Source organism: Corythoichthys intestinalis, chromosome 20 (assembly GCF_030265065.1).
Source record: "Corythoichthys intestinalis isolate RoL2023-P3 chromosome 20, ASM3026506v1, whole genome shotgun sequence".
Classification (NCBI taxonomy): domain Eukaryota; kingdom Metazoa; phylum Chordata; class Actinopteri; order Syngnathiformes; family Syngnathidae; genus Corythoichthys; species Corythoichthys intestinalis.
Window position 1 is genome coordinate 23,659,290 of NC_080414.1, and position 16,425 is coordinate 23,675,714.

The window sequence follows — 16,425 nt, forward strand, 5'->3', positions numbered from 1 at the left end:
TGAAATTCCATTTAGCTCAGCTCCATCTTGTGAATGCATAACGCAACGTCAACTACTACTACTACTACTACTACTGCTCCTTATAAATGAAACGGTTCTAAAATGGGCCATTCATTGAGGGTGCGCCTTATAATCTGATGCACCTTATAGTGCGGAAAATGTTTTTTCCCCCTGCAGTGCATCCTATAGAGAATGACGCACCACATGATTAGTCTGTTGTACGATGCCGCCTCAAGTTTAACTTTATTACAATATTAATGCATTAGAAGAATGTTAGTATCATGTTTGCACTCCTGCAGAAACCATATTAAAACTAAAATTATATTTCCCTCCCCCATATTTTTCCATTTTCAAACATTTTTGAAAAAGCTCCAGAGAGCCACTGGGGCAATGCTAAAGAACCACATGTGGCTCTAGAACCGTGGGTTGCTGACCCTTGTTCTAGCCTCTAGTCATCCGATGTTTTTATAATGACTAATTGTTATTAGCCATCAGTACCTTTCCAGTAACATCAGAGTTTTAGCCTCTTGTATCATATGCTAGCGTCAACCACCAGTGTTTCGCAACTTGCTGACACCATTAGCACAAACCTGTCAAGTTGTACGGTTTCGGCGTAATTTGTACAAGTGAGCAATGATTTATAAATGTGTACGCCATACCTTCAAAATCTGTACCTTTTTCATGCATGACGTTTTTTTCTTTTTTTTTGTCCGTTCCGATTTTGTCCTCGTTTCGGCAACGAGACAATGTGCATTATGATGCGTTACTACGTTGGTTGAATGACACGAGAAAAGTCAGACACAGAGAGAAGAGTGTTTGTTGTGACGCTGTAGCAAACACGATGCTAGGCTAGGCGGCTCCAATATTTCCTGACTGTATCCGACAGCTTACAATCTACGCCTAGATATCACATGCTTATAGAATTACATGCGAAATGACAGACGGCGTCGTTAATAAACAGCCGCCATTTTGAAGCAGTAGATTTCTCAGAAAGGCTCTGGTGTAGTGAACCTTCCTAGCGAACTTAAGTAACTTTTTATCTATAATACTCCTAAGTCGGCAAAATCTTGACTTGATTCTATCTTCAAATGATGAAACACTTTTAAAAACATGTCGAAAGTAGACAGAAGGGAACTAATGCAGAAACGGGAGCAATTTTAACAACTTTAACAGTTGATTCACAACATTAAACGATTTTCAAACATAGCAAAGTTTACTATGTTTTTTTTTTTTTTAAATGGGAAAAAAAAAAAAACATGAAAGGTAACACCAGTTACCTTGCCAAGTAACTAATTACTATTACATTCAGGTAACTGAGTTACTAACTCAATTACTTTTTGGGAGAAGTAATTCGTAATTCTGGGTTTTAAAAGTAAGATGAACAACACTGGTAATAAAGATGAAGTCTGCAGAATGAAAAGTGACGAAAGCGGAGATTTTATTCTGCAAATTTGTTGCCGAACACAATTTGCCCGCAACTATTGCTGATCACTTCTCAGAATTAGCACAAGAAATGTTCCCTGACTCAAAGATTGCATCAGTAAGTCATTGTTATCAATTGACCTTTTTAATTTATAATTGGACACCCTAACGAACTACCTTCAAGTCAAACTGAATTGCGAGCTGAAGTGCCATGAAGTGCAGCTATCAAGACATGATAGAAATTGCCAAAAGTGCTAAATACAATTATAACAAAAGTCAGTTAAATTTTAGTAATGATGATGTAGCTCAGGGCCGGCCCAGCCTATACGCAGACTTTGCAGCTGCTTAGGGCCCCTGACCCCTAGGGGGCCCCCAATCTGGCAATTGTTTAATTTGTATTCTATTTTGTTTACTACAGTATGCTTTACTTGACTTTTTTGAGTTTTGAGACTTGATTACAAGCTTAAAAAAAAAAAAAAGTTCTTCTTTAACTTCTTTCTTTCCTCTTTTAGAAAAAGGTTTGGCACTATCTACTGTAAGTACTGAAAATCATTTGGGGTGAGAAGTTTGATGTATGCAGTGCAACAAAATCTGATTAATATACAAAATATGGACATATGGGTTGGATTGCATGTATGGGTTTCACAGTACACTGTGACGAAATGGTGGGCCAAAAATATGGGCCCCTTTGCATTATTTTGCTTAGGGCCCCCAAATGGCCTGGGCCGGCGCTGATGGAGCTGAAGATATTGTTCTTTGTTTGCACCAGGTTACTGTATATGTTACTATTAGAGATGTCTCGATCGATCGGTATCCCGATCGATCGGGTCCGATCACGTCACTTTCAAAGTATCGGAATCGGCAAAACAATATCGGCCATGCCTTTTTAAAATATATGTACATATATATATGTGTTTAATTAAATCGTTTTCTAATTGTATTTAACGTTACAGACATAATATGTTACACTCATCCAGAGTCTTTAGTTTAGGCTTAAGGTAGGGTTATCAAATTTATCCCGATAACAGCAGTAATGGATTTTTTTAAAAATGTATCACGTTAAATATTTAACGCAATTAATGCATGCGTTGCACGACCCATTCACGCATTGTCACGCTCAATCTTTAATGGCGCCGTTCTACCCATTTAAAGAGATAAAAGGCAGCATAAAATGAGTAGAGTGAATTTTGGCAGTCTTTGGAGCCTTTTTTAAATAGGCTAAAACCTTACTCTCTCTCCTTACGATTAGAATTATCATGGGAAGCAATTTGGGGAAGCAAGGTAGCAATTGATCTTTTTCTTAACACCTTATGTTATTTCCCAACGCAGAGAAGATATATCAATTGGTAGCACTACGCACAGTCATGGTTCCACTTCCCATCATACATTTGGACATGGCTACAGTATCATTTACTGAAAGCTCAACAAATACACTAGATGGCAATATTTCGTCACAATATACAAAGTCACAAGTCTTTCTATCCATGGATCCCTCTCACAGAAAGAATGTTAATAATGTAAATGCCATCTTGAGGATTTATTGTCATAATAAACAAATACAGTACTTATGTACTGTATGTTGAATGTATATATTCGTCCGAGTTTTATTCATTTTTTTCTTAATGCATTGCCAAAATGAATATGATCGGGAAAAATTATCGGGAATGATTGGAATTGAATCGGGAGCAAAAAAAAGCAATCGAATCGGGAAATATCGGGATCGGCAGATACTCAAACTAAAACGATCGGGATCAGATCGGGAGCAAAAAAACATGATCGGAACAACCCTAGTTGTAACCAAATGTAAAGTATTTGTAGTGTCATAAAAAGGTTCCAAACAAAGTGGTGCCATTTGAAATGGCTTGGAATCTGCTGTCTGCCACATTGTTCACTGTTCTTAATCTCAGGGGAATAAATTAGCAGCACGGTTTCCACAGCGAGTGGACTCCCGACTGCCGAGCAATGTCTGTTGCCCGGCTATGGAATGGCTGCACTTTTCACAAAGCAGACAGTTACCCTTGCTTGGCACCAGGAGATAACGAAAGCCTACAGAAGTCGAGGGCGGGTAAGAATGCCGTGAATAGGCGGTTACATAAAAACTCACATCACCCTGTTAGGCTAGAGAAAGGAGCTGACAATGCTTTGTGGATGACGAGGCCTTAGGAAACACAACTTGGAAACTGCAAGTATTAAAACTATTTAGCTAGTGGAGGTCAACTATCGGGTTAATATCATGGTAGTCACAACTTCTTGGACATTTGGGAAATGGATTGTTTGATGATTGATGCCACATACGAATGTTTGGAATTGCTTACCTTCCCATCGATATAAGGTGGCTATCTAGCTAAGGCCCTTTGATGACAGTTTTTCTTTTATATTTGGTGGGAACAAAATGACAAAAAAAAAATTGGTAACTCACGCACTACATTACAGTAGCACCAAATGATTAGAAGCCCTACCGTTTGAGATGTCCATGTTGGTCCTGGCTGAGTCTAGACACCGACTGGGATCTTTTTAAAAAATAAAAAAATTAAAAAATTAAAAGCTGGAAATGGACAGAATGGCAAGTGTGATGCCCATGAACATTCCTGGTATAAAATGCCCAATTCCAAATTAAAGCCCCAAATGGTCACAACTTACAAAATGGTGGCTCCCCATGGTCGATTTTGTTTACCTTGGTGGCGATCTAGACTTTCATATCTATCTCATTATATCATGGGTCTGCCAAAATGCTTTTTTCTTATTTACATCACACAGGCTTTTAACTCTATTTGTGGTAACTTCCTGTCGCAGTGGAACATTAACACATAAGGCTTTGCGTTAGGGTTGCAGCTATGCATTATTTTAGTAGTTGATTAATCTATCAACTAGTTAGTTCCAATCATCAAGTAATCGAATTAGGAACATTTAATGTGTTGCAGAATCAATTTTAAGAGATATAAAATAAATGCTTGCAAAGATGGCACTTTCAGAAGAGCATTAAATGTAAATAAAATGTAAAATTCCCCGAGTGTTTCTTCAAATTATGATGATAATATAAAAAGACATTATCTTTGCCTCAAACGGTATAATATATATATATATATATATATATATATATATATATATATATATATATATATATATAAATAAAACGAAATGAGGATCAAAGTACAACGAAAGAACAATTGGCTAACTTGCACAGCCAAAGTCCGCTAGCTTAAATGCTATAAACACAGTTGTTGTCGTTTTTTTTTTTTTTTTCTTTTTTTTTTTACAATGCTCATAACAAATCATTTAGACCCATATACTAGTATATTCCCATGATAAACGGTAACTACCGTATTGGCCCGAATATAAGACGTTTTTTTTTTGCATTGAAATAAGACTGAAAAAGTGGGGGTCGTCTTATATTCGCGGTCTAGACATTATACCCATTCACGACGCTAGATGGCGCCAGATATCATTGAAGCGATGCTCTGTCATGACAGATCTCAGCTACTCTCAAGTTTAACCAGTTTGCATTATTTTATTGCAATGTTTTTCCTTATTCAGATTTGTTTCAAGACTACAGTTACATTTAGACTTCACTTGGTTAATGCAGTTATTGCAATTTTGTTTTATCACAATAGATTTGTTTATTTACATTTCAAAAACCAGAAGCCATTCATTTAGGAATGTGATTGCATTTTAGTTTACACATTTAAATGTTCAGATATTAAGATTTGAATGAAGCAAAATAACATACTTTTCCCCTCAAATATATTGTTATAATCATTTGTTTCAGATGTACTATAATTATTTTCTGTATAAAAATTAATTTGGTGTTCAAGTCTTGAAAAAGAGGGGGGTCGTCTTACAATCAGGGCCGTCTTATATTCGGGCCAATACGGTAAACTAGAGATGTCCCGATATCGGGTCCGATCACGTCATTTTCAAAGTATCGGAATCGGCATAAAAATATCGGACATGCCTTTTTTAATATATATATATATATATATATATATATATATATATATATATATATATATATATATATATATATATATATATATATATATATATTTTTTTTTTTAAATCGTTTTCTAATTGTATTTAACGTTACAGACATAATATGTTACACTCATCCAGAGTCTTTAGTTTAGGCTTAAGATAGGGTTATCAAATTTATCCCGATAACTGCGGTAATTAATTTTTTAAAAAATGTGTCACGATAAAATATTTAATGCAATTAATGCATGTGCTGCACGACCCACTCATGCACTGTCGCGCACAATCTGTAATGGCGCCGTTTTACCTATATAGAGAGCTAAAAGGCAGCGTAAAATGAGTAGAGTAAATTTTGGAAGCCTTAGGAGCCTTTTTTTAATTGGTTAAAGCCTTACAATCCCTCTCCCTACGATTAGAAATATCGTGGGAAGCAATGTGGGGAAGCAAGTTGATCTTTCAAGTTGAGCAATCTTTTTCTTAACACCCTGTGTTATTTCCCAACGCAGAGAAGATATATCAATTGGTAGCACTACGCACAGTCATGGCTGCTAAAGGCGTGTTACATCCACCCAGCATGCATTTGGGCATGGCTACAGTATCATTTACTGAAAGCTCAACAAATACACTAGATGGCAATATTTAGTCACAATATACAAAGTCACAAGTCTTTCTATCCGTGGATCCCTCTCACAGAAAGAATGTTAATAATGTAAATGCCATCTTGAGGATTTATTGTCATAATAAACAAATACAGTACTTATGTACTGTATGTTGAATGTATATATTCGTCCGAGTTTTATTAATTTTTTTTCTTAATGCATTGCCAAAATGTATATGATCGGGAAAAATTATCGGGAATGATTGGAATTGAATCGGGAGCAAAAAAAAGCAATCGGATCGGGAAATATCGGGATTGGCAGATACTCAAAGTAAAACGATCGGGATCGGATCGGGAGCAAAAAAACATGATCGGAACAACCCTACGGTAAACTACAAATGCATAAAAAAATAAAATAAAAAAACGAACATTTACCTTATCTTGGTCTTAACAGGGAGCAGCTGGATTCAGCCATGTTCAATGAGTTATATCATGTTCACTGTTACCACTAGAAGGCAATGTATCCACCCAAATCAATAAAACTAAATGCAAACATTTTTATAACAAACCACTACAGCACACTCTAATTAAACGAATACGCGAAGAGGCAAAATTTGATCCGGAGCTTTTTCTAATCGAATTAATCAAGTTAAACGATTAATCGTTGCAGCACTACTTTGTATATACCTACAGCATTTTAGCATCTGAAAGCTCGAACCCTTTATTAGACAATCCCTTAAGTTATTGGCTGCCACTGACTGTGGTAGACGTCCGATCCATTTTGACCTGTAGAGGCTGACAGCAAATGATCCCATGGTACTAAAATGTGAGAATTCACAGCCAGTCCTCCCAGTTTAGATTAATTGGACATCTATCATTGTCAATTGTAGAATAGAATAGTCTATTATTGTCAATACTCATTATTTCAAAGCAATGTGATTCTAGGTAAAACATGCCAAGCAGAAAGGATAAAACAAACACATAAATGATAAGTAGACAGAACCAGTTGCCTTTTCCAGGGCCAGCTGATTTACGTTGTTTGGGTTAGCAGCGCTGGTAGTTTTCCTCTGCTTCAACTCTGTCTGGTCACCAGTGTTCATCCAATTAAACTGAATTTAATGTGCCTTTCTTTGCCAGCCAAGCCAGTCCAGGCTGCCAAAATTCTTCTATAATTCAACAATAGTTAGCATCCTTTTAAATAAGTTCAAAAATCGCAACCAGCTTGCAGTTGAGCTCCAGAGTCAGATCATTGACAATCTGGCCTGTTCCCTCAAGTAAACTCAAAGGCTTACCCAATTCCAAGCACACTGCTGATGCGTGTCGAAGTTCATGGAACAGAAATTCAGGAGTCCAAATCAGCAGAACCGTGCTATCAATGATCCAATTTGTGGACATTTTGCACAACCTCGCCACAAGATCTGTCGAAGTAGGTTCTCCCTAAATTGCTCCCCTAATCAGGATAACTCGATCGCTGCCAGCGGAGGGACTGGGTAGAGCCACTGTTTGGATCCACGTGGATACTGGTGTGGAATAGACATGTGCCGATTACCAGTTTCAAGGTATACCAACCATGGTATGAAAACATCAAGGTTTCAAAACCGCAAACATTTTCCGTCAAACTGTCCCTAAGGTATTAGCTATATTTTATGTCCCAAAAATGCATAGAGAAATCCCTCACTTGCAGCTGTAAGGCTCAACTCTCCCCCTCTGGTTGTTGCTCAGTGTCAGTGAGTCAGCTGTGCTACACGATTGCTGGAGGAGGTAAAGCTCATTAACTTTTCCCCCATCGAAGAAAACAAAATCGCTGGTATGGGAATACTTCGGCTAAAGAAAAGTTACAGACGGCCGCAGCTTAGAGGAGGAAGGCCGTCATGTAATACATGTTTGTTGAGGGTGGCAGCCGAGGAGGCAATACCTTCAATATGATTTTGCATTTATAAAAAATTGAAGGTTAGTAAACACTATCATGGCGGTTTCCCACCAGCTACGCGAGTTAACTCTGGGGTGTTTAGTGTGTCCAGCAGTGGTAAAACGTGGCGATTTTTTCTCTCAGGCAACAGTCTGTGTTGAGATAGTGTGTATAATGTAAACATGATACGAGTCATACTGTATGCACGTGGTTTTTATGGAAAATAATTCAATTATTTTTGTTCTGATTGTAATAACATTGAGCTGTGGCTGTGGGTTTAGGCTTACCTACAGGACTGTAGCCTGGAACTCCAGTCTCACCACTGTTCCAGCTATAGAGTCTGGCGACTGTTTGGCGGATCAAATTCCCAGGGCAGAGCAAGCCACAGTAAACAGACAGCAGAGTGGACCAATCAGCGACAAGCGGACGTGACGTTGGTAAAGCGACAAGAAACTCGAGCGCGAGGACGTAAACATACGAGGAGAGCGGAGAAGTTTATTAATCATGGCTAGCGCGAGAGACTGTTTGTTTTAGCAACTCAATGTGCTTTTGGTCAATTAACTCATTTGCTCCCAAAAAAGTATAAATACGTTCTATTTTTAATTGTTTCAGTGTCCAAAAAACGTATTTATATGTCTTTTACGTTTTTTTTTCACAAGAGACGTCTCTAGGTTCCGATGCAAGTTCGCTCAAAAGCACAACGCTTAAAATCCATTTTAAAGCAATAAAACTGGCCACTGGAGGGCAGTATTGCATTTGGTAAGAACTCATATCAGACCATGAAAGGAAATGAATGAAGAGAAATAGCCAGGAAACGGAAGTTGGAAGAAGTAAGAAGCGTGAGAAATATGTGGAGAACGATGTAAACACAAGGCACACGCCCCACACAAGTTCCCTCGGTAAATACTGATATGAGGTAGTGGTCACTACAAAAGAAAGATTAAAAAAATTATCTTGATGAGACAGGTGATGAGGGAAAAATTTACTCTGTCTGCCGATACAGCTGCTGCCACAAAAGCGTCATCTCTCAGTTCAAAAGTTTAGTTATGTGTAAATAAATTGTTACTTTGCTATCAAAAGCTCTATTTGTCTTGTTGTTTATGTTATTTTGTAGAAGGAAAACATTCAGATGTCACAAAAGCAAAAAATAGCTGTGTTAAAGTCAATGTTTGAAATGTATGCTTTTACAAAAAGCTCAATTTCTCTGTCAGAAATTGGAAAATTGCTCAAACTATGCTATTTTCTAATGCTGATATCTAAAGAATGGAAAAAGATATGAACTTACTTTTTTCCTGCTGAAAGAAGAGAGTCTAATCTTTCTTTTGGTGGGTTCCATGTTTATATCGCAATAGAACAGAATTTTCTGTGGGCCTTGCAAAATCAGTCAAAATCCAGTAAAACGGCCGGGAGCGAAGGGGGTTGCTCCGGTGAAAATGGCTGGGAGTGAATGAGTTCAAAGCAAATTTACCGCAGATAGGAACATATTCTCGGCTCTCCCGTTCGCCATCTGTGTTGTTGTGGAGACAACTTCCGACACGAAAGAGTAACGTTGCTCGTTAAGAGCACGTCATGCAAATAAACGAATCTGATTGCACGGACGATTTCGTTCGGGCTCGAGAGGCCAATAAAGAGCTGGGTCCCAGACTCTATAGCTGGAACAGCAGTGAGTCTGGAGTTCCAGGCTAACAGGACTGCATTTATTTTAATTTTACTTTGAATATATATATATTTTTTTTATTTCAACATTATAGGTTATTTATGTTCCAATTTGCTAATCCCGTATTGGCCCGAATATAAGACTGCGTTTTTTGCATTGAAATAAGACTGAAAAAGTGGGGGTTATCTTATACTCGGGGTCTAGACATTATACCCATTCACGACGCTAGATGGCGCCAGATATCATTGAAGCGAATGCTAAACTTGACTCCCCAGGCCAAAGCGAACCCCTGACACAAAGAATAAAAAAAAATGCGGTAGCACGAAGAAGAAGAAAGCGGTAAGAAAGAAACACTTTGATGGTTAATGCAGTTATTGCAATTTTGTTGTTTTATCACAATAGATTGGTTTATTTACATTATAAAAAACCAGAAGCCATTCATTTACGAATGCGATTGCACTTTAATTTACATATTTAAATGTTCAGATTTGAATGAGGCAAAATAACATGGTTTTCCTCTCAAATATATTGTTATAATCATTTGTTTCAGATGTACTGTAATTATTTTTTGTATAAAATTAATTTGGTGTTTAAAAAGTCTTTTTTCAAACTTGAGTCTTGAAAAAGAGGGGTCGTCTTATAATCAGGGCCGTCTTATATTCGGGCCAATACGGTATGTTTTAATAAAATTAAAATTCTGTTCAATGGATAAAAGTTTTTTTTGTTTTTATGTTTTAAAACCCTAATATGTCAAATACAGTACCACATTTTAGAGCTGTAATTGCTATACTGTGATAGTCTAGAGGTGTGAATCTTTGGGCACCTAACGATTCGATTCCGATTCAGAGGCTCCGATTCGATTATAAATTGATTATTGATTTTATTACCCCCCCCCCCCCTTGACTTTAATGTGTTGTACATTAGTTCCATAAAATTTCAAAAATCCTCTCAGGCTAAACCAAAGTAATATTTCATTGTCAAGTTAACAGTTAGAAACAGTAAATAAAATACTCAAGTCCCCATTCTGTATCAGCAGCTTTAAACTACATTCAGTTGGTTGAATGATGTGAATCAACCGTTAAAGTTGTTAAAATTGCTATCGTTATTCCGTTATCTAACTTCTGTCTACTTTCGACATGTCGGTGTTTTAAAACGGTTTCTTCATTTAAAGATAGATTCAAGTCAAGATTTTGCCGATTTAGGAGTATTTTAGATAAATCGCTATTTAGGTTCGCTGCAACAGAGCCTTCTAGAGAAGTCTACTGCTTTAAGATGGCGGCTGTTTACAACGCGGCAACTACTAAAAGGCAAGTCTGTCATTTCACATCTAGTTCTCTTTATATGTTTTAACACCGTCGTCGTCTGTCATTTTGCATTTAGTTCTACATATATGTGATATCTATTATACCCGTATGTGTCCGTATGTTTTTAGCAACTAGCAACTGGGCGTTGTTTGAAGCAGCTGTCGGCCGCAGTCAGGTATTATTGTTTTTTTTATCTCGTGGCAGGAGTTAGTTGTACATGACATTTACTCTCAGTCCGTTCTTCATTGCGTCCCGAAGACCGCGCCGACTGTGTTTTAGTTCTGCTTTACCTGGCATAATTCAATAATCGGAATTTGGATGTTTGTGAACCGTTCTCAAATCTTTCACGGCCGAATTGCGAATAATCTAAAAATCGGAAATTTCGTACGCCTCTACGTGATACCGTGAAACCGTGATGTTTTGGCCTAATGTTATCATACCGTCAGAATATCAAACTGGCACATACCTAGTGTGGAACTAGTACAAATACTGGTTAGCTGATTAGAGCAATTGTTACACAGGTAGACTAGTTTATCAATGGGGAAAATATATTTATAAGGCAGTGAAACAACGCACTGGGGCTCACCCCCAGTGACCTGACCCAGATATTAACCCAAGCCTCCAGATGTGAACTCACTGGCAAGGATTACTCCACCACCACTGCTGCATCCAACTCTACCACATGCTTTCCTAATGAGGCATCCCCAAATGACCCCGGAGACTTAACACCGTGCAGTTGAGAGAATCATCTGGGAGAGAAGTCATGCACTGTCGTGGAACTAGACTTCAGCTTTCAGACTGGCAAAAACATTTGGACTTTTTTTTTTTTTTTTGTAATTTCAACCATTGTATTCCTTTAACTTCTCCAACAAACTTTAACGCAAATACATCCTAAAAACGACAAAATGACCAAACCCTATGCTCAAAAGCCCACCTTTCCGTCCCAACCTCCAAAAAAGAAAAATAAACAAAATGTGACGCTGATGTGTGTGTTGCCTACCATTTTGATCCAGCAGCGGCCAGAGGCTCCAAGGAGTCCGGCAATAACTCCTTTTGCGCCAGTTTCAACACCGCCATGAACCCCCCTAAATAAAACGTGGATGTGTCACATTTTGGTCCGGTTCTTTCTTCCCTTTGCCTCCTCCGTGCTCCCTGTAGCAAGCGAGGCAGACAGACAGAACACAAAATTACCGAGGCTGCTTGGCTTTTCTTTTTTTTTTTTTGCAGGATGAATTGGTTTTTTGATTGGAGCTCGGGGATCATATGGGCGCTTTTCTTTTTTTGGTCTTTTAAAGGGACACGGCGCTGTTTTGAAAGCGCCGGGTGTTGTGGTGAGACGCGGAAGCGCGCCCGTACGTGCACAGGAGACAACACGCGCTATTATTTACTCTTTTACTTGGAAGTTTATCAAACAAATGCTCGTATTTACTCTGTGATGCAAAACGCCCTCTAAACGCTTCCCCTTTTAATGTGCGCGGTTATGACGTCAGGGGTCACTAAGTTCAGCCCATTAAAAAAAAAAGTACAAACGTCAACGTGTCACCAAGTGGTGATAGCTGAATTTCACAATTAATTTCAATTAATAATTTAGTAACACGTTCCATTAACCCTTGAACACCTGGGCCTACTTTTCCGAATTTGCATACTTTTGATGTTGCCTTTATATTTCAAAGAATAAAATGTTCACAATGGCCTGGTTGGTTCCCTTTTTTCAGGACACCATGACCTTCATGCGTAAACTGTTGTTTTCTTTACTGACCAATTCCATAAGCGGACTTTAAGAGGGGCAGGGGGGCCCAGGTCCCCCCTGGTGGCCGAAAAGTGTCATTGCGTGTAATTGACTTTCATATATATATATATATATATATATATATATATATATATATATATATATATATATACATATATATATACATATATATATATATATATATATTAGGCTGTCAAAATTATCGCTTTAACGGGCGTTAATTAAATTTTTTAATTAATCACGTTAAAATATTTGACGCAAATAACGCATGCATTGAATGAGCCGCTCTCGCATTGCCTCAAACAGATTTCAATGACGCCGTTTATGGACATTAATATATATATATATATATATATATATATATATATATATATATATATATATATATATATTAGGCTGTCAAAATTATCGCTTTAACGGGCGTTAATTAAATTTTTTAATTAATCACGTTAAAATATTTGACGCAAATAACGCATGCATTGAATGAGCCGCTCTCGCATTGCCTCAAACAGATTTCAGTGACGCCGTTTATGGACATTAAGAGTGAAAAGAATGCCACCGGCCGCTTGGGGGCAGCGCAGCGCCGTTCCATACTAATGTTATTCCTTCTATTAGTGGGAGAATTAGTAGTTGTGAGACGTTTATGCTGTTGCTTTGTGCTCCACACATATTTCGGTAAGTTTGCTTTCTTTTAGTGGCAATTATGTGTCTCTTGTTGTATTTTGGGTAAGATATGCACAGAGATGTGTTTTATAAAGGCGAGTGGACACAGGCGTTCTTTGGGCGGCGCCGTTTATTGGCATAAGCTTCTGCAACTCCTTCACAACAAACAGAAGTATCATTTAGTGAAAGCACAACAAAATTAATATTGCTATCTCTCAAAAAAAAAATGTTCACAAAAAGAAAAGCACTTCAGTCTGTAGTAATGAGGCCCTATTCTCACACAGCTAAACAACAATGCAAAGTGAACTGGCATTACTCTGAGTTTGGTCACTCACTTCTTATTATTGTTATTTTTATTCCTCTTATTATTATATTAACTCTACTTTTGATTGAAAATTGTACAAATTTTATTAAAACCAAAATATGAAGAGGGGTTTTAATATAAAATTACTATAACTTGTAACTATAACATTTATCTTTTATGAACTACAAGTCTTACTATCCGTGGATCACTTAAACAGAAAGAATGTTAATACTGTCATTTGTGGATTTATTGTTATAATAAACAAATACACCACTTATGTACAGTATGTTGTATGTATATATCAGTCTTGTGTCTTATCTTTCCATTCCAACAATAATTAACAGAAAAATATGGCATACTTTAGATAATAATAATATATATATTATATATATATGTATTAGGGCTGTCAAACGATTAAAATTTTTAATCGAGTTAATCACAGCTTAAAAATTAATTAATCGTAATTAATTGTAATTAATCGCAATTCAAACCATCTCTAAAGTATGCCATATTTTTCTGTAAATTATTGTTGGAATGGAAAGATAAGACACAAGATGGATATATACATTCAACATACGGTACATAAGGACTGTATTTGTTTATTATAACAATAAATCAACAAGATGGCCTTAACATTATTAACATTCTGTTAAAGCGATCCATGGATAGAAAGACTTGGTAGTTCTTAAAAGAAAAATGTTTGTACAAGTTATAGAAATGTTATATTAAAACCCCTCTTAATGTTTTCGTTTAATAAAATTTGTAAAATTTTCAATCAAAAAATAAACTAGTAGCCCGCCATTGTTGATGTCAATAATTACTTACAAAATGCTCATGGGTGCTGAAGCCTATAAAATCAGTCGCACCCAAGCGCCAGCAGAGGGCGGCAAAACTCCATAAAACAACAAGTGAGGGTTTCACTGTACTGTCATTTAAATCTCTCTGAGCGGGGCATCTGCGTTAATTGCGTCAAATATTTTAACGTAATTAATTTAAAAAAAAAATCAATGCCCGTTAACGCGACAATTTTGACAGCCCTAATATATATATAAGTTGTAAAACAAAAAAACATTTTTATAATGGGTCAAAATGATTTTTCGAGCACCTTAGACAGTCATTTGCTTTGCATATAATTTAAATCATGTGTATATATATATATATATATATACTGGGGAAAAAATATATTTCAAAAGGATTTTTTTTCTTTAATTGAAAATATGTTATAACTTTTTGGGGATTGAATGATTTAAACACAAATGTCCTAATCATAAAATGGCCCAAACACAAAAAGGATTGCTTCAATCAAAGAAAACTTTTTCAATGAAAAATTAAGTGTCCATATGCAAATTTTTCAATCGCAAATATTTTTTCGCATTCAAAAAGTATTTTTCTATGATTGAAATTTTTCTTTTTGAAAATCTTTTTTTTTAAATTTTTTTTAAGCAACTTATTTTTTAATTAATAGAGAGAAAAATGTCCAAGCCAAAATATGGCCCAAACACAAATCAACATTACTTCAATCAAAAAAGTTGCTTCAATTAAAAAACTGACTTCAATTAAAAAAATAAATAAATAAATCAAATCAAAGAAAAATAGCTTTCTAATGCAATTTTTTTTTTTTTTTTTTTAGTTTTTTGAGTTTCACATTTATTTTTGCATTCAAACACATTTTTGTCACTTTTTTTTGGTTGAAAATATGTATTTTGATTGAAGCAACTTTTTTTTAATTGAAGCATCTTTTTTTTGATTGAGTAATAATGACACAAATGTACCTCCATATGGCTCTGCCCAGGGGATATAATTTTTGACTGGGGTAACCACATTGGGACGACATCGGCGGGCGTACCATATTCAATGGATGGCGATCCTGGCGAAAAGTATTGCCTAAGCAGCCTGATTTAGAATTCCCTTCAACAATGATGGGAAACAAAAACACTCATTGTCAACTTTTTATATTATTTTAAATTATTATAAATATTCTTGTAAGTTAATTTTATTGCTGACACTGCGTTTCGGGGTCATCAACATGTTGTGCTCCCCCTGCCCCAAAAGTAAAACTCCGCCTATGGCCTGCCCTGTGATATGGATTCGTATTGGCGTTTGCTATAATACACAGCGCGTTATGGGTTTCCCCCCCCATTAGCCTCAATGTAGCAAAGCTAACGTTTACAGTGTTTAATATAGATGTGTTTCCTTATTTTGTATGTATTTAATTCTACGGCGTGTTGATGACCAATAAACAACTGTGAAACTGGAGTCTCATATGCCTTCAACACGCAAGCACAAATGTATGCACGCACGCGGCGATAGAATGCAACCATGAAAATTACCACCCTCATTTTTATTTACCGTGCGATAAATGGGCTCATTGCATATCGCAACAGGCTTAGCAACTTCAATAAAACATGTCGTTAGTTAGATGGACTTACGATCTGCTAGCTTGTTGTCTCTTGTCGTTTTCCAAAATTACAACTGGGTGACGGCGCTATAGGTGTTCATTCACGGCCGACGTTGGCATTGAAGAGACAGGACACAACAGTGTACCCTACTCTGTTTTGTTGAAATAAGTCAATGTTTTGGCCACTCTGCTGCGCTTTTTCTTTGGCTTTGTGCCGCTTTCCCTGCTTGCATACCGAGCATACGACATTAAAAACATCTCCCGAACCCCCTTAAAAATTTTCTCCTCGGATCTACACAATTCATGTAGGTAACCCTTTTTGACTTCAAAACGGCGAATTTCGCCGAAAGGTGAGAGATTTTCGTGCCTGAGTACGTAGTGTAGCTTTGAGTGCGCCAGAGCGGGGTCAAACCATTCTCTGCTAAAACAGAGGGTGTGTGTGTGTGTGTGA

At 36.8% G+C, this 16,425-nt stretch overlaps 1 protein-coding gene across 1 annotated transcript in view; it reads right to left on the minus strand.

Moving 5' to 3' along the window:
• zbtb47b (zinc finger and BTB domain containing 47b) overlaps positions 1-12,220 on the minus strand; it is a 57,868-nt gene extending 45,648 nt beyond the window's left edge. Inside the window, exon 1 of the mRNA XM_057824373.1 lies at positions 11,860-12,220. Within this exon, the coding sequence (XP_057680356.1) occupies positions 11,860-11,862 (3 nt within the window). The 5' untranslated portion in view covers positions 11,863-12,220. The remainder of the gene's footprint in view (positions 1-11,859) is intronic.
• Between the last annotated feature and the right edge of the window lie 4,205 nt (positions 12,221-16,425).